Genomic DNA, 23,055 nt, shown 5'->3' with positions numbered 1-23,055 from the left:
CCTAACACAGCACAGCATATGCCCTATTAAGGCAATAGCCTGTAAAAGAAGGCTGCTTACTTGGTGTATTAATAACAAGTGACTGAATCTTTTAATAACAAGTGACTGAAGCTCAAATGAGTTGAAGCAAAATTTAAAAGGGGATGATATATTGGCTACATAACTAGAAAGTTCAAAGATATGTCTGGATCCAGGGCATCCAGCAATTTTACCAAGCCATTGTCTTTTCTTTTCACCAACTTTGCTGTCCCTCTTTTGAGTTTTTTGTCAGGTAGGCAGTTCTTTGCCATGTGTTCACAAAGATGGTCCCTGGAAGCTTCTGTAGGAAGCATCCTAAAGGTTTAGCAACGTCAGCCGCAAGCAAGTTCCTGAGACTTCCCATTCAAGGAACACTCTTGTTGTCCCACCTTGGGTCACCTGCTGGTGTTTAATTGGTAGAGTCTTCAGCCAAGTGCCAGGGGATGGAGGTCAGCCCTATGTGAACCATGGTCTGAGGGGCTCTGTTAAAGGAAGGAGAGGAGAAAGATGGATAGGCTAAAAGAATAAGCATTCATTACCCCTTGTTTGACCATGCCATATCTTGGAATCAACTGTAACAGTACAGAAAAGCCCACCCCAACATGGCTAGCTAGAGGAGTTTTTGTTCGTTTGTTTGTTTTACTTATTTTTTATGTATTTAACTGCACCTGGTCTTAGTTGGAGAATGTTGTGGCATGTGGGATCTATCTCCCTGACCAGAGCTCAGACTCAGGCCCCCTTCATTGGAAGCATGGAGTCTTAGCCACTAGATCCATCAGGGAAGTCCCTGGAGGATGTCTTTAGTTTAGAAATTTTCTAAGACGAATATAACTTTTGTTGATAATAACAATGTTAACACTGGAATGAGAACTATATACAGTTTACTAAGTTAAGCTAAGCATAGTCTGCTTTTTCTTTGGGAAGGTATTTGTTTTTTGAACCACAGCTCTACCATACAGCAGGTTTCTGATAACAGTTTCCAGCTCTACTTAGCCAAGGGATTAAAAAAAACTCAATCTGTTCTGGCCTAGTTTGAGTTCATCTTCTAGCATTTTGGACACTTTTCTCTGATCTTGATCAGTATAGGTCATGATAGTCTTGTCCCATGTGGAACTATGTTGGATGTCACTTTTCTTTGTCAGTCTCTCTCCTGACCTCTCTTTGTGCTCTAACAATAGTCTTTAGTAATTAGTTTGCTCAAGAAAGCTGCTTCTTCCCTTTTATACTGCAAAATTATTGCTATGATTTAATATTTCCTTAACAAAGCCTTCTTTCTATTTCAGTTTTTACTCTGAGAGAGAAGAGCCATAAAAGTCTACACTGTGGACATCTCCAGAGTTGACCAACTGACTTTCTCAGATTCTAGAGCAATCCTTTGAGATCCAGATATTTTTTCCAGTGGATGGTCTGGAGCAACTCTAGGCATCCATACATATTTGGAATTAACCTTGGTTTTCAAATCTTTCATATTTGGACTTTGATCCTTGACTTTGTACTCATTTTTTAAATCTCTAGTGTCTTGTATTATATGATGACTAGCTCATGGTGTATATTTAATATTTCCCAGTTAAAAGACTCTTATCAGTCAGCAGTGCATTTGACTATGAATAACAAGCAAGCAAATATTTTTGGTGGCTTAACCCAGAGTTTCTCAGTCTCAGCACTGCTGACATTTTGGACCAGGTAATTCTTTGTTGCAGAAGGTATCCCTGTGCCTTATAAGATGTATAGCAGTATCCCTGGCTTCTACCTATTAAGATACCAATAGCTTGCATTCCAAGTAGTGACAGTAAGACTTGTCTCCAAATATTGGCAAATGTCTCCTGGGGAGCAAAATTGCCCATATTGAGAACTATTGCCAAAGAGATTTGTTTGTTTATTGGTTTCTCACAAAAAGAAATTGATAGGTAAGGTATTTTTAATGTTAGATTAGCTATTCAGTGATGTCATCAGGGCCCTGAATATCTTCTGACCTCCTTTAATTCCTTTTTACCATCTTAAGTGAGTGGATTGGCTTAGTGTCTCATGGCCACAGTGTGGCTACTTCCTCTCCAGGCATTATGTCTGCATTCAAGCCTGGAAGAAAAAAGGGGCAGGATGAATGGCTAAGTCAGTCACATTTGTCCAGCTTTTATTGGGAAAGAAAACATTTCCCCAGAAACCACTTCACATAACCTCTCATTGGCCTGAACTGAGTCAAATGACCCTTTCTAGCTACAAAGATGGGCTTAGAAAGTGAGGACCAGGACTGGGGCTGGGCGCATCATGACCCAAAGAAAAATTGGTTCTCTGTGAGCTAGGAAGAAGTGGGAATGGAAATGGGTGAGCCACTAATAATGCTTGTCACAGAAAAGAAATCTAATGTTTATTAATTGAATAAAGGAGTGGATGAATGACTAAGGGGCTGGATGAATTTGAATAAATAATTTCAGGTCTTCACAACCCACTCACTTCTTACTTCTTGCTACCTAGGTTCTTCCTCAGGATTGTAGTTTTAGAATTAAAAAGTTCAGAAGTGCCTGAGTAGAAAGTGGCAAGATATTGAGGATCATTTAATTCCATTGTCATGGAGAGGGATGTTTGCAGTTTTAAGCCTGCAGCAAATTCTTTTAGCTCTTGAACTGAACTATTATCAGTTACCCTGTGAAAACTTCACCTATGAGGACAAGGTCCTTGACATTTCCTTATAGAGCCCCAGGGTTAGTTCTAGCTCACAGGACAGGAGTTGAGAGAGAAATCAGGATCACAGAAGAATCCAGACATCTCAAGAAAGACTGAAATCCAAATTTTCAGTTTTCAAAGAATAAAGCTGCTACTTTCTTCTCTGGATAGTTGGCAGTGAATAAGAAAACACAAATCCTCCAGGAGCTAGGATGGTGATTCACTGGGTTTTTTATTTTTTCTTTTCACTTGCAATCACACAGGTGAGAACCTGACATGAAATAGATTTAAATGTGCCATTTAGGTAAGCTAATATATCTACAACTCAGTGAACAGAATTCTCAGTGCATCAGTCAATGCAAATTGATTTACATAGTTGTGAGGGACATGTTAAGAGATAATACTTTAGGAGGATAATGGACTGCTTCAGCATTGTGAGTAAAACATAGTGCATGCTTATGTGAACAGTCTCTGCATTTATAACACCTTCTGGGGCAGCAGCTGCATGGTAGCATTCTCTGGGCGGGATCTAGAATACGGCTGTTCTTGTGTCCTGTCATTCCCACCCTTGTTTTTTGTTTGAGAGAGTGAGTTGCTTACTGGTCCCTAACTGGGTGTGTTGATGTGTTTTATGTAGGTGAGACTTTGGATGACTTTTTTTCTCTCTTAACTGTTATATTACCATTGTTACAACTTTGATTAATACAATCAACAAAAAGCATTCTTAAAGTCCCTTTTATAATATCATTAAAAGACTCTAAGAGATGGCCTGGTCCAACTCTTCCATTTCACAGATGAGAAGGTTGAGGCCAGAAAGATGAAGTAGCTTTCCCAAGGTCCCGTCTCAAGAAAGTGGCAATATCAATAACTCTCCAGGTTACTCTAGACCGAAGAGAATTTCTGTGACCACCTCTGCATTCTTAGCTTGCAGTATGGATTCAAATTTGCCTTGCTTGGCCTGACGATCCTTCCCAACTTGCCTATAGATGATTTAGAATCCCAAAATTCATTCCTGTAAGGTCCTGCCTTTCTCATAAAGCCCACACTGCTGACAGCTGTCTCTTATCTATTCAGAAAAATCATCTCTATAGCTGAAAGCGCTGCAAAATTCAGCCTAAAATCTATAGTAGTGATTTAAAAAGTGGATACAAGAAGTAATATCAGTCTCACTGGTCTCCAAAGATACTGAGTAGCAGCAGTAATAAGCCCAGGCTGTCTTTCTTGCTTTCCTTAGTGTCTGCTCTGTGTGCAGCCTCATGAGCTAATTCAGTGATAGGGAGGAACCCAAGTAGAAAAAGAAACACTGGGAACAGCTATGTAAACAGTATATAAAGAAATAATAAAGGAAAACCAGAAGAAAGATGCTATGAAGATGTTAGACAGTATCACTGCAGTTGAAAAGACTGCCACCCTAGACTTCTAGATTGACTGCCCAGCTTATTCTATGAAAATCAGAGGCTAAATTAAAACTCTATGTTCCTGCTTGGAGATTCCTTAAAACAAATTTCCAGTGAACTGGCTTCTGTTGCATGATAATGATGAAGTAGCAGAAAGAAAAAATAATGAAGAAAATAATGAACAAAGGGAAGAAGAGGAGGAGTATGAAAGGAAACCTCCTGGCACAGAGATGGCAAATGAGCGCCACTGCACTCTCCAGCCCCAGCTGCAGACCTGGCTTCTCAGTCAAGGCACATTTCCTTCAGAGCCCAGATGGGGCTTTGTAATTCCCTTTCATATGGTGCTCTTGCAAACCACTGCCCAGTCCATCAACTGACCTCTCAGTCATTCTTGTTCTAGTGTGTTCTGTTCACTTTATGGTACATATCAGCCCAACCCTAAAAACCATGTTTTAGGGATGACTCAGAGGAAAGATTGCTAGCTGCTTTGTCATAGACATTTGAGTTGAAGAGGAGAAAAATGCATTTTTGTCAAAGAAAGGAAGAGAAGAAAGGGGAGAGGGGCATTTATTGACCACTTGCTTAAGCCAGGCTTCCTGTCAGTGCTTTACATATGCATCCTACATTTACCACTAGCCCCGAAATAGATGAAATTATTCCAGCTTTACAGATGAGGAAACTGCTTAAAGCCATCACGCAGATAGTGTATGGTACAGTCAGGACGTGAAATGAGAATCAGTCTGGTTTCAAAGCCCATCCTTAAAATACATAAATGACACAGTTGAACACATCCAAATAATCATTGCAAAGTCAGTAGAATTCAGGCAGAAAAAAAAAAAATTAATAATTTTACTAGTGGTGAAATAGAATGATCAGTTTAAATTTTAACTTTCTATTACAAATTAATTTGTGAATAAACTCAGACACAATCTCTAATTCCGTTCTTTTTTCTTTAGAAAGCCTCCCATTTAGAGCTGATTAGGAGACAGCAACAGCATCAGAAACATTTATTAAGCACCTATTGTGTGCACCAAGTGCTATAGTAATACTGAATTAGAATTTGCAATCTCAGGACTTCCACAGTCTAGTAACACAGATCAATGTGACTTTTATCGCAAGGCCAAATTTGAAGAGTCTTCCTAAGGATATAATGGGTATAATGACTTTTTTTTTTGGTAGCAGATGGTGGCCAGCTGTTCTCTCTTTATTAAAGGCAAAACATGAAGGGAAAAAATTAAAATAAAAGGGACTTATGGTAAATATGGGAAAGAAGTTAATAAACTAAATCTGGATTTTTATATACACTAAAGGGAAATGGGCAATTGGGGATAATTACCAAATTATCCAGGCCAAAATAGCTCAGTTTCCTCTATTATCTATATTATTAGATAATATAGAAAATTATTTTTATGGATTGAATTGTTCAGATAATTGTCCTGTATTTTGGGTGTCTGAGTAGACGATCTGGGTGGTCACTGATAGAAATTTAGGGTTCCTCAGGGGATATTTTAAAATATGAAAAGAATTGATACTCTTTTGCCATATGATTAAGAATATCTACTTAGATAGAGGAGATATTAATCAAACCTGGTCAAATCAATATTTGACCAGGATTTGGGCCCATTGTAATTAAATCATAACAATTTTTACTTAATATTTGAAATTTAATTTTAAAATTGTGAAAATAGTATATGAATACCTTTTTCTTTAAAATTTTAAAATATTGTATGTTAAGCTAAAGTCTTTCTTCCTGCATCTCTAATTCCATTTCCCAGTATCCACATTATGTCCCCTCTCTAGAGTAGCCATTACTATTTTCAGGGTAGTTTTATCCTTTCAGAATACACCACCCCTCCCCCCCCCAACACACACACACACACACACAAATACCAGGAGAGAAACGAACTGAGAAAAGAAAAACCCCTAAATTTTCAGCTTAACTTGAATCACACTTTATACCATTTGGCAACTTGCTTTCCTATTTAACAATAGGTATTAGAGATAAATCCATGGTGTTCTATAGCTCGGACAGATTCCTTTTAACTTTATCATTGAAATCTGTGACATTTATTTAGCCATTCCTCTCCTCGTGGATATTGACATTGTGTCCAATTGTTTGCCAACTGCTGCTGCTGCTGCTAAGTTGCATCAGTCGTGTCCGACTCTGTGTGACCCCATAGACAGCAGCCCACCAGGCTTCCCCGTCCCTGGGATTCTCCAGGCAAGAACACTGGAGTGGGTTGCCATTTCCTTCTCCAATGTGTGAAAGTGAAAAGTAAAAGTGAAGTCGCTCAGTCGTGTCCGACTCTAGCGACCCCATGGACTACAGCCTACCAGGTTCCTCCATCCATGGGATTTTCCAGGCAAAAGTACTGGAGTGGGGTGCTATTGCCTTCTCCGTGTTTGCCAGCAAGGCTCCATAAACAATCCTAAATGTTAAACATGTGTGAGTATGTCTTTAGGGTAGATTTTAAACGGTTGCCCTTTCCAGGAAAAAACGATGTGCTCCAGAAGGTCATTTGAGCCTAAAAAAGAAAAAAAGATGACAGTTATAGGAGCCAGGTTTCGATCACCTTAGGCAAGCCACCTGACTTCCATAGGATTCTGTTTCTCCAAATCAGTGATTTTTCAACTTTCTCCCACATGAGACTATCCTGGAGGGCTAATCTGTTCAAACACAGATTGCTGAGCCCTAGAGTCTCTGCTTCAGTGGGGAGGCGTATGTGCAAGTTTCCAGGTGATGCTGCTACTGTAGGAGACTTCCAACCTACCCAAAGGTAATAACAATAACCCAGGACTTGTGACAGTGGCCGTACTGGGTTAAGGATGGACATCAGTTCTAAAATCCTAGCAGTAGTCCAATAGGCCAGGTGACAATTCAACATAGACTCTATTGGAAGGATTCTTAAAGGGTCATTCATTTCAAGTACATACCTTAAAACTAGAATTTCTTTGGCAATGTGCTTGGCCTTCTCAGTCTGCTTCCTCCTGAATAACTCTGGGTCTGGGAATTTACTCTCTGGCTCCTGAGGGTAAATGTTTTCAGATGTTTGATCACAACCATGTCCTTCCTAACCTTGACCAAAATTAGCCTTCAGGAGACTCCTATGCAGCCATCCAAGTTCTTCCCTCTGGATGTAAGACAACAAATCAGCTGTGTTCTCCACTTAAACTTATGTCAGCTATTATGGTCCCCTGAATTCTCAAACTCTGCTGCTGCTGCTAAGTCGCTTCAGCCGTGTCCGACTCTGTGCGACCCCATAGACGGCAGCCCACCAGGCTCCCCCGTCCCTGGGATTCTCCAGGCAAGAACACTGCAGTGGGTTGCCATTTCCTTCTCCAATGCATGAAAGTGAAAAGTGAAAGTTAATTTGCTCAGTCGTGTCTGACTCTTCGCAACCCCATGTAGTGCAGCCTACCAGGCTCCTCCATCCATGGGATTTTTCAGGCAAGAGTACTGGAGTGGGGTGCCATTGCCTTCTCCTCTCAAACTCTACCATGTATCAAAATCACCATCAGATCAGATCAGATCAAATCAGTTGCTCAGTCGTGTCCAACTCTTTGTGACCCCATGAATTGCAGCACGCCAGGCCTCCCTGTCCATCACCAACTCCCGGAGTTCACTGAGACTCACATCCATTGAGTCAGTGATGCCATCCAGCCATCTCATCCTCTATCGTCCCCTTCTCCTCTTGCCCCCAGTCCCTCCCAGCATCACAGTCTTTTCCAATGAGTCAACTCTTCGCATGAGGTGGCCAAAGTACTGGAGTTTCAGCTTTAGCATCATTCCCTCCAAAGAAATTCCAGGGCTGATCTCCTTCAGAATGGACTGGTTGGATCTCCTTGCAGTCCAAGGGACCCTCAAGAGTCTTCTCCAACACCACAGTTCCAAAGCATCAATTCTTCGGTGCTCAGCCTTCTTCACAGTCCAACTCTCACATCCATACATGACCACAGGAAAAACCATAGCCTTGACTAGACAAACCTTTGTTGGCAAAGTAATGTCTCTGCTTTTGAATATACTATCTAGGTTGGTCATAACTTTCCTTCCAAGGAGTAAGCGTCTAGCTTGTTAAAATAGAGATCTTGAGCTCTGACCCAGAGATTCTGATTTTGTATCTGGAGTCTGGCCCAGGAATCCACATCTTTTATGAAATCTCCACATGGATCTGGTGAAGGTGGTCTGACAATTTAAGGGCCTGAGTTCAGGCCGTACTACCCCAAACTATGACACATGGCATACTGAATATTTTCAACTGAAGGAATTTGAGAAATGGTGTCTGTACAAAGGACTTCCTGACCTTCCATGAAGCAAGCCACAGAACTGTCTTGTGTGACATTTTTCTCTTACCACAATTAAGAGTTTAGATTTTTCTTGCTCTTTCCCAGGTCTATAGTTCTTCCTTGCTAGTTTGTAGCAATTTGAGAGTCCTAAGCATCGCCTCGGAGAAGGCAATGCAACCCACTCCAGTACTCTTGCCTGGAAAATCCCATGGATGGAGGAGCCTGGTAGGCTGCACTACATCGGGTTGCGAAGAGTCGGACACAACTGAGCGAATTCACTTTCACTTTTCACTTTCATGCATTGGAGGAGGAAATGGCAACTCACTCCAGTGTTCTTGCCTGGAGAATCCCAGGGATGGCAGAGCCTGGTGGGCTGCCATCCATGGGGTCGCACAGAGTTGGACATGACTGAAGAGACTTAGCAGCAGCAGCAAGCATCACCTAACCAAAGCAGAAGATATTAAGAAAAGGTGGCAAAAATACACAGAAGAACAATACAGAAAAGATCTTAATGACCCAGATAACCACAATGGTGTGATCCCTCACCTAGAGCCAGACATCTTGGAGTGTGAAGTCAAGTGGGCCTTAGGAAGCATCACGACAAACATCGCTAGTGGAGATGATGGAATTCCAGCTGAGCTATTTCAAATCTTAAAAGACGATGCTGTGAAACAGTTGCACTCAATATGCCAGGAAAGGAAAGACTCAGCAGTGGCCACAGGACTGAAAAAGGTTAGTTTTCATTCCAATCCCTAAGAATGTTCAAACTACTGCACAGTTGTACTCATCTCACACACTAGCAAAGTAATGCTCAAAATTCTCTATGTGAGGCCTCAACAGTATGTAAACCAAGAACTTCCAGATGTTCCAGCTGGATTTAGAAAAGGCAGAGGAACCAGAGATCAAATTGCCAACATCTGTTGGATCATCAAAAAAGCAAGAGAATTCCAGAAAAATATCTACTTCTGCTTTATTGACTATGCCAAAGCCTTTGACTGTGTGGATCACAACAAACTGTGGAAAGCTTTTAAAGAGATGGGAATACCAGACCGCCTTACCTGCCTCCTGAGAAATCTGTATGCAGGTCAAGAAGCAATAGTTAGAACCGAACATGGAAAAACAGACTGGTTCCAAATCGGGAAAAGCGTACAACAAGGCTGTATATTGTCACCCTGCTTATTTAACTTCTATGCAGAGTACATCATGAGAAATGCTGGGCTGGATGAAGCACAAACTGGAATCAAGATTTCCAGGAGAAATATCAATAACCTCAGATATGCAGATGACATGACCCTTCGGGAAGAAAGCGAAGAAGAACTAAAGAGTCTCTTGATGAAAGTGAAAGATGAGAGTGAAAAAGTTGGCTTAAAACTCAGCATTCAGAAAACTAAGATCATGGTATCCGGTCCCATAACTTCATGGCAAATAGATGGAGAAACAGTAGAAATGGTGACAGATTTTATTTGGAGGGGCTCCAAAATCACTGCAGATTGTGACTACAGCCATGAAATTAAAAGATATGTGCTCCTTTAAAGAAAAGCTATGAACAACCTAGACAGCATACTAAAGAGCAGAGACATTACTTTCATCTTACTGACTTCAGACTTTTAAAACAATGTGCATGCTTAGTCATTACTTAGACATTACTTTGCTCACAAAGGTCCATCTATCTAGTCAAAGCTATGGTTTTTCCAGTAGTCATGTATGGATGTGAGAGTTGGACCATAAAGAAGGCTGAACACATAAGAATTTATGCTTTTGAATGGTGGTGTTGGAGAAGACTCTTGAGATCCCTTAGACTGTAAGGAAATCAAACTAGTCAATCCTAAAGGAAATCAGTCTTGAATATTCATTGGAAGGACTGATGCTGAAGCTGAAGCTCCAATACATTGACCACTTGATGTGAAGAACTTACTCATTGTAAAAGAACCTGATGCTGGGAAAGATTGAAGGCAGGAGGAGAATGGGATGACAGAGGATGAGATGGTTGGTAGGCATCACCGACTCAATGGACAAACTCTGGGAGTTGGTGATGGACAGGGAAGCCTGGCATGCTGTGGTCCATGGGGTTGCAAAGAGTTAGATGTGACTGAGTGGCTGAACTGAACTAAACTGAAGCATCACCTTCTACTGGACCTCAAAAATCTAGGAGAATCTTCAAGCTGTGACTAGACTTCCAATGGACTCATCGGTGCTCAACCCCACCTGGACCCTTGAGCCTCCTCAGATGTCCGTCGAAGAAAATTTCCAAGTTTCAGCTGCCTCTTAACCTGTCTCTGAAATGTTTATAAAGAAACTTAGTAGCTCACCTCTCAACTCTAGTACCAAATTCTCTTCTCTTCTACCAAAATATCCACCTCAGTAGGATGGACAGAGACTTAGTAAAGGCATACTATATAGGAGGAGAAGAATGAGGATATTGTTAACTGCTCAGAAAGAAAGGATAGAAAGGATGATTCAGATCATGAAATAGTACTATGGGAACCAATCTCCTCTAACTCAGAGAGAACTTTAGCAGAAGGTAGTTGAGACTGAATCTCTGGAAAGATTTAAATGTAGCTGTCATTTTTGCCTGTACATAGAGATCCTTCTGAGCATACGCTCACGGAGAATAATTATGACATAGAGTCAGTTGAGCCAGAAACTTTGTTCTTGTACTGTTTTTTTTCTTGCTAGTAATTTTAGGATCATTATTAAGCAGCCTGGGAAAGCTGCTCTGCACTAGGACAGACTGTGTACCAATATTGTAATACCTGTGATATAAGGTCTGTGATATTTTTTTTTCTTACATCTCTCTTTTCTACATTGATACAGAAACTTGCATTTGGGTGACTTGAATATATTTTAGTTCCACTTCTTGATTTGACACAAAGAAGCACTAATAGGTCTCAAGTATCACTGAGCGACTGAACTGAACTGATCACCTGTTTTGGGGCTTCCCGGATGGCTTAGTGGTAAAGAATTTGCTTGCCAATGCAAAAGATGCAGTAAATGCAGGTTCAGTCCCTGAGTCAGGAAGATCCCCTGGAGAAAGAAATGGCAATCCACTCCAGTATTTTTGCCTGGAGAAACCCCATGGACAGAGGAGCCTGGGGGGCTATAGACCATGGGATGGCAAAAGTTGAGCATGACTGAATGACTAAGCATGCACATTGTTTTAAAAGTCTGAAGTCGGTAAGATGAAACCCAATATCAAGAATCTGAAACAGATTAACTTATATGGAATAAATGTAAAGAAAACATTGGGTAGTGTGGCCAGAGCATAATTAGAGAAAGGTATATTAACTAAATTATCTGGTTTTCAAAAATTTGAACTGTAACAAAAATTTTGATGTGCTATTTCAATTTTCATTAGTAAATAAATGTATATTATTATAGGTAAATGGATATTTATAGTAAATAAATTTATAGAGAAAGAGCTGGTCACCACTGAGCAACTAACACACTGATAGAGAATCTTATTAAAATTTGAAACATATTTGAGTACCTTACCAAAAAACTGTCTTGTGAAAGGTGCCCTTGTTAGACCCAGAGGAAATAAACATCCTTATCAATGAAGACAAAGGGACACAGAGCAGAATCTGGACAGGCCTTGCTAAGTTTCTCCCAGTTTACTATACTTAGCTCATCCCCTGTCTTATTATACATTTCCACACCTCTCCACTCTTCATGACACCCAGCATAAAAACACTCACATCTAATCATTTCTTCATGTCTTCCTTATGAAGGCTCCTGTGTTACACAAAACTTGTGTGAATAGATTTGAATGCTTTTCTTCTGTGAATCTGTCTGTGAAAGTCTAATTCTCAGACCCTAACAGGGAGGGACCCTAAGAGAGTCAAAGAAAACTTTTTCCTCCCATATAAGATCCTGTTAAATTTTTTGTTTCTAAGTTTGAAGCCCCGAAAGTCTTCACCAGTTCCTCAGATAACATGGTTTGAGTTCTCTCACCATCCTGATTGCTAAAGGCTGCCTGCCAAAAATATCCCCAATATACTAATGAACCCCTCTGCCCTGATTTGCGGTTCTTCACAGTCCTTGTCCCTACTCAAAATGATGTCCTTTGTGTGCTTGTTAATGTTTGTCTCCCCCACTAGAATGGAAGCTTTGTGAGGGTGGGGAAATTGTCTGCTTTGCTCGCTCATGTCATTCCAGCTCTTCCATCAGTATCTGGTACATTAATAGGTCCTAAATGAAGTTTTATTTAATGAACAAATGAGTAGTGCGTGCTCAGTCACTTCATTCATGTCCGACTCTTTGCGACCCTATGGACTGTAACCCGCCAGGCTCCTCTGTCCATGGGGATTCTCCAGGCAAGAATACTGGAGTGGGTTGCCATGCCCTCCTCCAGGGGATCTTCCCAACCCAGGGATCAAACCTGCATCTCTTACAACTCCTGCATTGCAGGTGGGTTCTTTACCACTAGTGCCACCTGGGAAGCCCAAACAAATGAGTAGAGAGGGGATGAAAAGTCAATTAAATTTAGAAAGTGATGAACAGTAATAACATGGTTATATCAGAGCTCTGAAACTATACAGAATGAATGACTCATCGTAAAGGAAGTTACTTGTTTAAAGTTTTTTTTTCTTTAAAAAGGAAAATAAAATTGTTTGTATAATTAACCTTTTTTAAAATGTTTCACTATTGACTTAGTGCACATCTTCATTTAGAATATAGATGTTTTGCTTGCCTTTAAGAGCAAAATTCAAACCAGAGGGATGAAAAGCAGAGCTCATTCAGTATAGGTTGGGATTTCAAAAGCATCTTTAAAGGAGGCACATCCTTCCCAAACAACATAAAGATGCAGGAGGAGAATGATTAAGGTAAGAGGTACAGATTTAAAATGTCAGGCATAACAAAAAGTAAGTGATCTCCAATGCTAATACAATTTTTACCTAAATTAGATACTCTTAGTGTTTTGGGGGGTTTTTTCCTCCTTTGTTCCTTTCCCATTCTAGCCGTATGGATAATCATTAGGAAAAACTAGAAGAATTAAATTCATTATATATATTGTTAGAAGATGTCATTGTCAGAAGACGGTTGAAAACAAGAGGAAAATTTCAACCACATGAGTAATTAAGGAAATACAAATTAAAACCACAATGAAATACCACTTCCTACCTATTTTGGCAGTAATCAGTAAGTCTGACAATCTCCAGGGTTGCCATGGATAGAGGGCAGCTGGACTTTTGTACAACACTGGTGAGGCTATAAATTGGTGTGATCACTTTGGAAAATAACTATTTTTTTCAGTAAGTCCCAAAATGAACCTATTGCACTAACCAGTATTTGCATTTCAGAGGTGGAAGAGTGGCAGTATTTCTGAGCACACGAGACCTTTTAGGCCTGCTTGGTAGCACTGGGTCTACCAAGGTATGAGGACTTCTGCCTCCACTTGCTCATGTGTTTAGGCTCCTTTGGGTCAAAACTCCATAGCCTGAATTTCTCGACTTCTTTCTTCCTCTTGTTTAAAGATAGTTTTCAGAAGATAAAATCATGACTTACATACAGATATAAAAATGAATGTGTTTAAAGAATTTATTTTATTTACATGATATGAGGGAACCAGACAGATATTATAATCAGTTCAAAGGAAAAGTCAAACCAGCACAGGCTTATATAAAGTAAAGGAATGTTAAGATGAATCATGAATAGAAACACCACTGGTTTTTCCACAGTAGAGAAGAAGTCAATTAAAATTATCACCAGAATGGACAGAATTTATGTATCTATCAGTTACCTACAATTTAGAAAGAGTTGCAAAATAGCTCAAAGAAGATGAACCAGGGCTAGAATCTGATAACCCTGGAGAATATGCTAAAGACAATGTAGTTTTCCACTGAAACAGCAACACCTTACTGATACACTAGTGCAAATAGAGTATTATTTGGATCATGTGTCAAGGAGTGCCTGACAGCTGATGTTCAGATGTAGGTGATAAACACTTCTAAGTCAAGTCCCAATATTCCAGATCACTGTAGACACTCCAGTTAGCTGGAAAGTGCTGAAGGATCAAAGGTCCCTGTTAGAGAGACAATGATACTACCTATGTATATAATAATAGCTAAGAGTAAACACAGGTTAGATGAGTATAAAGAAGCCTGAACTTGGGATTAGAAGGCCTGGCAAAGCCTCAGCTCTTATTCTAAGTTTGTGGCCTTGAAGCCAGTTGCTCTGGCTCTCTGGCTTTCTCCCAGGCTTTCTCCTCTAAACAAAGTAAGAATTTTTATTGACGAGTCTAAATTCCCTTCAGGATCTAAATGTTTATTAGATGAGCCAGCTAATCCCCTGCACAGATGGCCCTGCAACAATGCCCAGGCACGGAGAGTTTTGACACAGGACAGGGAAGATCTGTCTGTGAGCATGAGGAGGAACAGCTGGATTTGAATGTCCTGGACCCCCAGTGTGTGGTACACAAACCCAACATCTGTGGGAAACTTGGGAAGTTCAGTGACAACGGGGGAAGAAATGAGAGAGAGGAAAGGAAGTTACTAAAAAACAACCTACCAGACTCATGGGTTTGCGCAAGACTTGCCTGTACCATTAGTAGGAAGTTTACCACCACAGTTGGCTCCATCTCCACTCCATGTTTAAATAACAGCAAAAAGGAACTGGGACTATATTTAGATTTCACCAGAGAAACCGACCGATAGGATGTGTGTGTATTTATATATACAGATGCAGATTTGTCTCTCTCTCAAGGAGAAATTGATTTACGTAATCAGCTCAGGTAGTTGTGGGGGCTGGCAAGTTACAAATCTGCAGGCTAGAAATGCCAGCAGGAGTTGATGTAGTCTTGTGTCCAAAGGCAGCATGGTGATAAAATTCCTTCTCAGGGGACCACAGACTTTTAAGGCTTTCAACTGATTGGATGAGGCTCACTGCATTATGAAGTGTAATGTGCTTTGCTGCTGCTGCTGCTAAGTCGCTTCAGTCATGTCTGACTCTGTGCGACCCCAGAGATGGCAGCCCATCAGGCTCCCCCGTCCCTGGAATTCTCCAGGCAAGAACACTGGAGTGGGTTGCCATTTCCTTCTCCAATGTGCTTTACTCGAATATTAACAATATTAAATCTTCTGACTCAGAAATATAATATCTCTCTCCATCTATTTAGGTCTTCTTTAATTTTTCTTAACGGATGTTTTATGATTTTCAGTGCACAGGTCTTTTTTTTTTTTTTTTTTCTGGAGCTAATTAAACTTTATTAAACAATATTTGAAAAAAAGACCAAAGTTAAAAAACAAAACAAAACAAAACAAAAAACCGCTAAATCTCCAAATCACCTGTATACAACAGAAACACAAAGATGCTATACACTGTTCCTTTCAGATCTACCCTGGCCCTCTACTGTGTAGAACTCTGGCTGTTGTCTTCAAACAAAGACTGAAGAAATGGCATTTATTGTCAGACTTATCACTACTGTATTTCACATTTTTAAATGTTATAAATGATATAGTTTTTCAGTTTTACTTTTTGTTTATTTTTAGTATATAGAAGTATAATAATTTTTGTATATTGATCTGTAGCCTTTTGTTGTTGCTGTTCTCTTGCTCAGTCTTATCTGACTCTTTGCTGTGTCATGGATTGCAGCATGACGGGCTTCCCTGTCCCTCACTATCTCCCAGTTTGCACAAACTCATGTTGACTGAGTCAGTGATGCTATTGAACCATCTCTTCTTCTGCTCCCCGCTTTTCTTCCTGCTTTCAATCTTTCCCAGCGTGAGGATCTTTTCCAATGAGTTGGTTCATCATGTGGCCAAAGTAATTGAGCTTCAGCTTCAGCACTAGTCCTTCCAATGAATATTCAGGGTTGATTTCCTTTAGGATTGACTGGTTTGCTCTCCTTGCAGTCCAAGAGACTCTCAAGAGTCTTCTCTAGCACCTCACTTGTAAAGCATCAATTCTTCAGCACTCAGCCTTCGTTATGGTCCAACTCTCACATCTGTACATGACTACTGGAAAACCATAGCTTTGACCATATGGACCATTGTTGGCAAAGTGATGTGTCTGCTTTTTAATACGCTGTCTAGGTTTGTCATAACTTTTCTTCTAAGGAGCAAGTGTCTTTTAATTTCATGGCTGCAGTCACCATCTGCAGTGATTTTGGAGCCCAAGAAAATAAAGTCAATCACTGTTACCATTTTTCCCCCATCTATTTGCCATGAAGTGATGGGGCCGGATGCCATGATCTTGGTTTTGATCTGTAGCCTACAACTTGACTAAATTCACTTATTAGCTCTGGTAGGATTTTTTTTGTTTGTTTGTTTCATAGATTCCATTGGATTTTCTACATAGACAATGTGTCATCTTCGAATTAAGACAGTTCTACTTATTCCATTCTTATACCTTTTATTTCTTTCTTTTGTTTTCAATGGCTGGAACTTTTACAATGCTGAATAGAAGTGGTAACGATGGGCATCCTTTATATTTTCCGAAGCTTAGGGGAATAGTATTCGGTCTTCCACCATTAAATGTGGTGTTAGCTGTATGGTCTTCATAGATACTTTATTTTTTAAGATTGAGGAAATTCCCTTGAATTGAGCTTGTTGAAAAGTTTCTTTTTTTTAAATTAGTGTTGGATGTTGGATTTTGTCAAATCCTTTTCCTCTTTTAGTAAGATCATATGTTTTTTCTCTTTTATCTTGTTAGCATGACATAAAGTTTGTGCGTATATGCTAAGTCGCTTCAGTCGTGACCCTGACTCTTTGTGACCCTATGGACTATAGTCCACCAGGCACCTCCTTCCATGGGATTCTCCAGGCAAGAATACTGGAGTGGGTTGCTGTGCTCTCCTCCAAGGGATCTTCCCGACCCAAGGATCAAACCCACGTCTCTTATATCTACTGCATTGGCAGCAGATTCTTTACCACTAGGCCCACCTGGGAGGCCCCCAAAGTTGTTTCTAATATTCCCTTATTATATTTTTAATATTTGTAGAATCTATAGAATATCACTAATCTCATACCTTTGTTTTCTTTCCTTTTCCTAACCTATATGGCTAAAGGTTTACCAATTTCATTAACCTTCTCAAATAACACTTTTAAATTTCATTCAGTGTCTCTTCTTTATTTCAATGATTTTTCACCATGATCTTTATTTCCTTTCTTCTGCTCATCTTGGGTTTTATTTGTTCTTTTCCTAATATATGTTAGAGGTTGAGCTCATGTATTTGAGACCATTCTTCTTTTTTGTTATAGGTGTTTAATGGTATACATGTCTAAATACTACTACTTTTGCAGTATCCCACAAATTTTTGATAGGTTGTGTTTTCATGTTCATTTGATCAATCTGATTTTTATTTTGATTTCTTCTTTGATACATGGGTTATTTTTCCATAGAAGTCTGTTCATAAATATTTGGGAATTTTCCAGGTATCTTGTTGATTTCTAATTTAATTCCACTATGGTCAGAGAATATACCTTGTATGACTAAGTCATGGGGGTTTTTGCCCAGAATATAGCCTATTGTGGTAGGTGTTTCATATGTAATTGAAAAGAAAATGTGTTCTATTATTTTTGGCTGGAATTTTCTATAAATGTCGGTTAGGTTAGGTTGGTTATTCAAACTTTCCATATCCTTGATGATTCTTTCTTTCTTTTTTTTTTTTTTTTGGTCTACTTGTCCTATCAATTATTGGAAGAGGGTACTTAATTATCTGACTATATTTGTGTCTTATTAACAAGACACAATTAACAGTATTAGCACCTGCGGCATTAATACTTTTAGGCTCATGTATTTTCAAGCTGTGTTATTAAGTGAAAAAATGCTTAGAATGTTTAGTTTTTTTGATGGATTGACCTCTTTATCACTATGAAATAAACTTCTTTATCCCTCATTATATTTATTTACTCTGAAATCTACTTTGTTTATATTAATATAACCAGTCCAGTTTTAATTTGACTAGTGTTAGTATGGTATGTCTTTTTCTTTTACTTTTAACTTATTTTATTATATTTGTGCATTTTTTGATAAGAGTTGATGATTCAGAGAGATTCTTTGCAGTGGTTTAAAGATATGGCCACAAATTACTTGATACTTAAATCCCTTTAAGAGGTAAAACTTAAATTCTCTCATTAAATGTAGTCTGGACTTAGTGACTTGCTTCTAATGAATAGAAGAATATGGAAGAAGTGATGGTGTATCACTTCTAAGCCTCAATCATAAAAGGCATTACAGATTCCTTCTTGCTTTTTCTCCGGGATCCCTTGTTCTGGTAGAAACCATCTTCTGTTATGAAGATACTGAAATAGTCCTCTGAAGAGGCCCACATAGCATGGAACTGAGAATCATGCTGTCAATAGCCAGAAAGACACTAAGGCTTTTTACCGTTAGCCTTGTGGTAGCGCCATCTTGAAAATAGATCCTCAAGCCTTTAGATGACTGGAGCCCTGGCCAACATCTTGCCTGTAATCTCACGTAAGACCCTGAGCCAGAAATCCCCAGATAAGCTGCTCCTAAATGCCTGACCCTCACAAACTGTTAGACAATAAATGTCTACTCTTTAACCCATTAAGTTTTGAAGTTTTTTTGTTATGTAGTAACTGGTACCTCTAGTTTAACTAGTTTAAAAACTCTTCCTTGAAAAATTTGTATTTCATACAATAAAACATTTTAGGCAGAAAACTAAATAACATTTTTGGATAGAGATTTTTCAACTGGATATTTACTCTTTTAATAACTTATATGTTTTAATAAGATAAGGTCTTGTAAAATTTATCACTTTCCATAGAGCTCTGAAATAGGGAAGGGTTCTTAGGTCGTTGGAGGGCCAACACGAACTATGTGGAACCCTTGATACTGTGTGCAATATGTTGTATCAAGAGCATTTTCCTAAGAAAAAATGTTTATTCCACTACCCTCCGCTCCACCTGAGTTAAGAACCACTTATCTGGTTCCCATTGCTCCCTGTGAAAATTTAGATACAAGTGACTTACCTATGGTTAGAGATGAAAGACCTTCTCACTCTTAACTCAGGGCTCAAGCTCCAATCTGAGAGAGGAATTCTACCAATCAGAGACAGCTCAGGGCAGAACTGGTGAACAGCTCAGGGCAGAACTCTTGATTAAAGAGATAGAACTAGTCTTTACAATGTTCTCAAGTACTCAGACCCTCAAGACAAATCTTTACATGTATTATTTTGCTACTGTATTGTCTCCTGCTTATTTAACTCATCAAGCTGCTTCAAGAAGGGGGTGGAATGGATCTTCTCAAAAAGATGTCCCCTTGGTGGCAGGCCTTTTATCTTTGTGCCTTTCGTTTCATTTTTGCCCTTATATTGAAGCGTTGAAGCATACAGAAGCTCAGCCAAAGTGCTTATTTGTCTTGTTTTGTTTTTAATTGTGTTATCTATTAGAATACTCTGTGGCAAAAACACACTGTACTGATACCTCTCTGACCTGATTACTGCAGACATATCACTTAAATGCTCCCTTAATATTTTTTGAAATCTTCACATCTTGACAGTACTGTTATCCATCTCTTTCTGAACTAAAAGCTATATATGAACGTTATCATAATAAGAGATTTGAATTGAAGTGCTAAAAATCAAAGTTAATTTCTAATATTTATATTAATTCATGACATATTCTGTGTATTTAGAAATTGCTAAGAAGCATCCATGGATGCCCCCCAAACAAGGATAAATCCTTGAATGGATAGTTAGAACATATCTTGTAATCTCATATACTGCATAGTTCTGGTCATTCATTAGATTATCTTTAAATATTTCATCACTAAGAGTATTGAACAATCATCCTGAGCAAGCCTGTCTGATTAAGGCCAAGGAAGCCTTTAATTATATTTTAAACATATAATCATGCCATATGTTATTTATAGCATATAGCCCATTTTATAAATGTCCAGGACTAAAGGAAAAGAGAGTAGGGAAGTCCTGCTTTTATCAATGACTTTTACATCTTAAGCTATCTGTACTTTACCTTTCCCAAGACATTCACCCCATAGAGATTTGCCATCTATTTCTACCACCCCCATGCAGTACAGTCTTTTTACTTTAGCAAAAGCCAAATCCAAGAACCCATGATTGAAATTACAGTCCTTGAGAAACTAGGGCTAAAGAATCTGTGCTGATGCCATGAACTGCCCAGACCTCAGCCTGACTCCTGGCTGTCCCTCCTCCCACCTAGCTCCAGGAGCATTGACTCTGAACAGGTTCCTGGGCTTGGCCAGACGACCTAGCATAGTCCTGGCCACCATTCAGGGGTTCTGAGAGAAAACTGCTTTCTCTTCCTCACAGGTGGAAACAGAGACTCAGAGTCTTAGAAACATTCTCAGAATCTCTGAATGCAAATGTTTTCGGCAAAATCAGCATTCGATCCTAACTCGTAAAACAATCTTGTAGCACAAAGATAAAGCTAAATGGCTCAAGTGCTAATCAAGTGTGTTTATCTTTCCATAAACAGAAAGCATGGGAATATTTGGTAAGAGGAAAGGACATATTTTATATTTTGGTGATTTTCTTAAAAAGTAAAAATGGCTCTACATTTTAAAGCAATTCTAAAATAACAGATCACCCTTGTCTGAGCAATGACAGGAAAATCCTCTGACAAGGAAATACTTCCAAGTGGTTGAATTTAATTACAGATGGCAACAAGGAGCAGAGGAAAGATGCTTGAAAGTTTTTAAAAGAAAAGCTAAGGTAAAGTTTTCTAAAAAGATAATATATTCAACATCATGTACGTATATATGCATATACATGTATATAGACGTACATATGGACATACACACATATACATATACAAACTTACATATATATATATAATCTGGTCATGTTCTTTGAATCTACCCAGAAACTCTTTCATCTGAAAGTACAGAAGTTTATTAAAATGAGTAATTTAGGAAGACAAATGTGGTTTTGGTGATTGTCTCAAGAAAACATACCCACTTTTTACCTTGAGAGAGACATAGAGCTTACCAGACAGAATCAGTAGTGTCAGGCTGTGATCATTTTTGCTCTCTACACATTGCTTCAGATGGAATTTTCAAAGCAGAGCCAAAATTCATGCAGTGAGATGACAAATTATTTTTAAAAGAGTAATACATTTAAAATGGTAACTTTTGCTGGGAGAGCCGTCTAAACTTCAGTTTTTTAAAGGATTACATACTTTGATTTTGCATGTAAAAGATGCCAAGTATGCTTTGAATATGAATTACAAGCAATACTAAAAGGAAAATACATGTAGCAGAAAATATGAAAGTAGATAAGCGCTAATAAGCATGAATTGTGTGTCTTCCACTACCTAGTACACTATTATTGATGCTCAACAAATATTTGATATTGAAAAACAAGGCATGTCAATGGGCCCAGAGCAACTCTATGATGCTGAATCAAATGGTGACTAAAAATGCTTTATTTCACTGTTCTGTTTTGTAGGTATTATTACTTGGCATTCAGAGCACATCAAACACCTCTTGCTAGCAAAGAGAGTTGCATCGCTATCTTGGAAAAGTCCAGATTAGATCACTGGCTGCTGGGAAAAACAAAGGTAGTTCTTTCTTTGTTGTTTAGATTGTCACTTGAGATGCTCTGCTGTGTACCTCTTATCAGTGATTTGAATAGCTCTGTAAGTTTTGCAACTTACCAGACAAGACCCCAACCTAACAGTGATCTTTGCTGGTCTTGGGTCTGGAGTCCCAGGACCTCAGAGGCCAAAAGAGAAGAGTTTGCTTCCTGTTCTGCATGTAGTTTGAGAACCATTTAACATTTCTAGAATGAGATCTTTGAGCTCATTTTTAAATGTCCTTTTTTTCAGTGCTGCTTATTCCAGCACTGCAGGCAAATACACAAATCATGTTAATGACAATAATGAGTATCTTTTATACTTTTGTCCTTTTTTCCTTAGACTCATGTTGTATACTGCCCACTCTGATTAGTAGTCTCATCATGTCTAGCTTTTCATTTGGGGAAACATCACATTCCGACAAGATTTCAGGTTTTTGTGGTCCATTCTGAATTGCCCTACAATGCCAGCCTTAGCCTGACTGTGGATGGCAATGCTGCTGCTCCTCGGCAGAAATTAGATCACTGTGGCCCATTCAAGCCCCACTCCCTCAGAACTTCTGTCCGCCCTGGTCAGTTTTTCTAGTTTAACACCTCCATCAGAGCTGAGGGGGAAAAGATCAAGCTGAGAAAATGGAACTCATGGCAGAACTGAGGCCAGCCTGGAGAACATTTAGGATCTCCTAAAACCCTGTTAACTTCATCGTCTGTGTATATTAATAGTCCACATTGGCTCGACCTTACAAGGGGATTAATTGTATTTGCTTCCAAGAAATCAGTAATGTTAGCATAAATCAAGTCACTGTAAACTTTATTTAGATGATGTTTTAATATTTATGTTAATTTGTTGGAGCAGAGTGAATTTCTGTGTGGGAGTCCATTATTCTTGTTTTTTAGTCGCTCAGTCGTGTCTGACTCTTTTGTTACCCCATGAACTGTAGTCCACTACACTCCTCTGTCCATGGGATTTCCCAGGCAAGAATACCAGAGTGGGTTGCTATGTCCTTCTCCAGGGGATCTTCCTGACGCAGAGATTGAACCCGCATCTCCTGTATGGGGAGGTGGTTTCTTTACCACTGAAGAATCATTTGCAGGGTTTATTTGAACCTGGTGGCTCAGACAGTAAAGAATCCACCCACAATGTAGGAAACCCAGTTTTGATCCTTGAGTCAGGAAGAT

General features: G+C 39.2%; 1 protein-coding gene across 1 annotated transcript in view; it reads left to right on the top strand.

Annotated features, from left to right (window-relative positions):
- Window positions 1–23,055, top strand: part of MYO3B (myosin IIIB) — a 547,383-nt gene that overhangs the window by 376,654 nt on the left and 147,674 nt on the right. The window contains exon 27 of the mRNA XM_045163938.1: window positions 21,751–21,862. Coding sequence (XP_045019873.1) covers window positions 21,751–21,862 — 112 coding nt within the window. The remainder of the gene's footprint in view (window positions 1–21,750; window positions 21,863–23,055) is intronic.

The sequence above is a fragment of the Bubalus bubalis genome, chromosome 2 (assembly GCF_019923935.1).
Source record: "Bubalus bubalis isolate 160015118507 breed Murrah chromosome 2, NDDB_SH_1, whole genome shotgun sequence".
NCBI classification, from domain to species: domain Eukaryota; kingdom Metazoa; phylum Chordata; class Mammalia; order Artiodactyla; family Bovidae; genus Bubalus; species Bubalus bubalis.
Note: the sequence above shows the minus strand (reverse complement) of the source record. Positions and strands in the feature narration are given on the sequence as shown.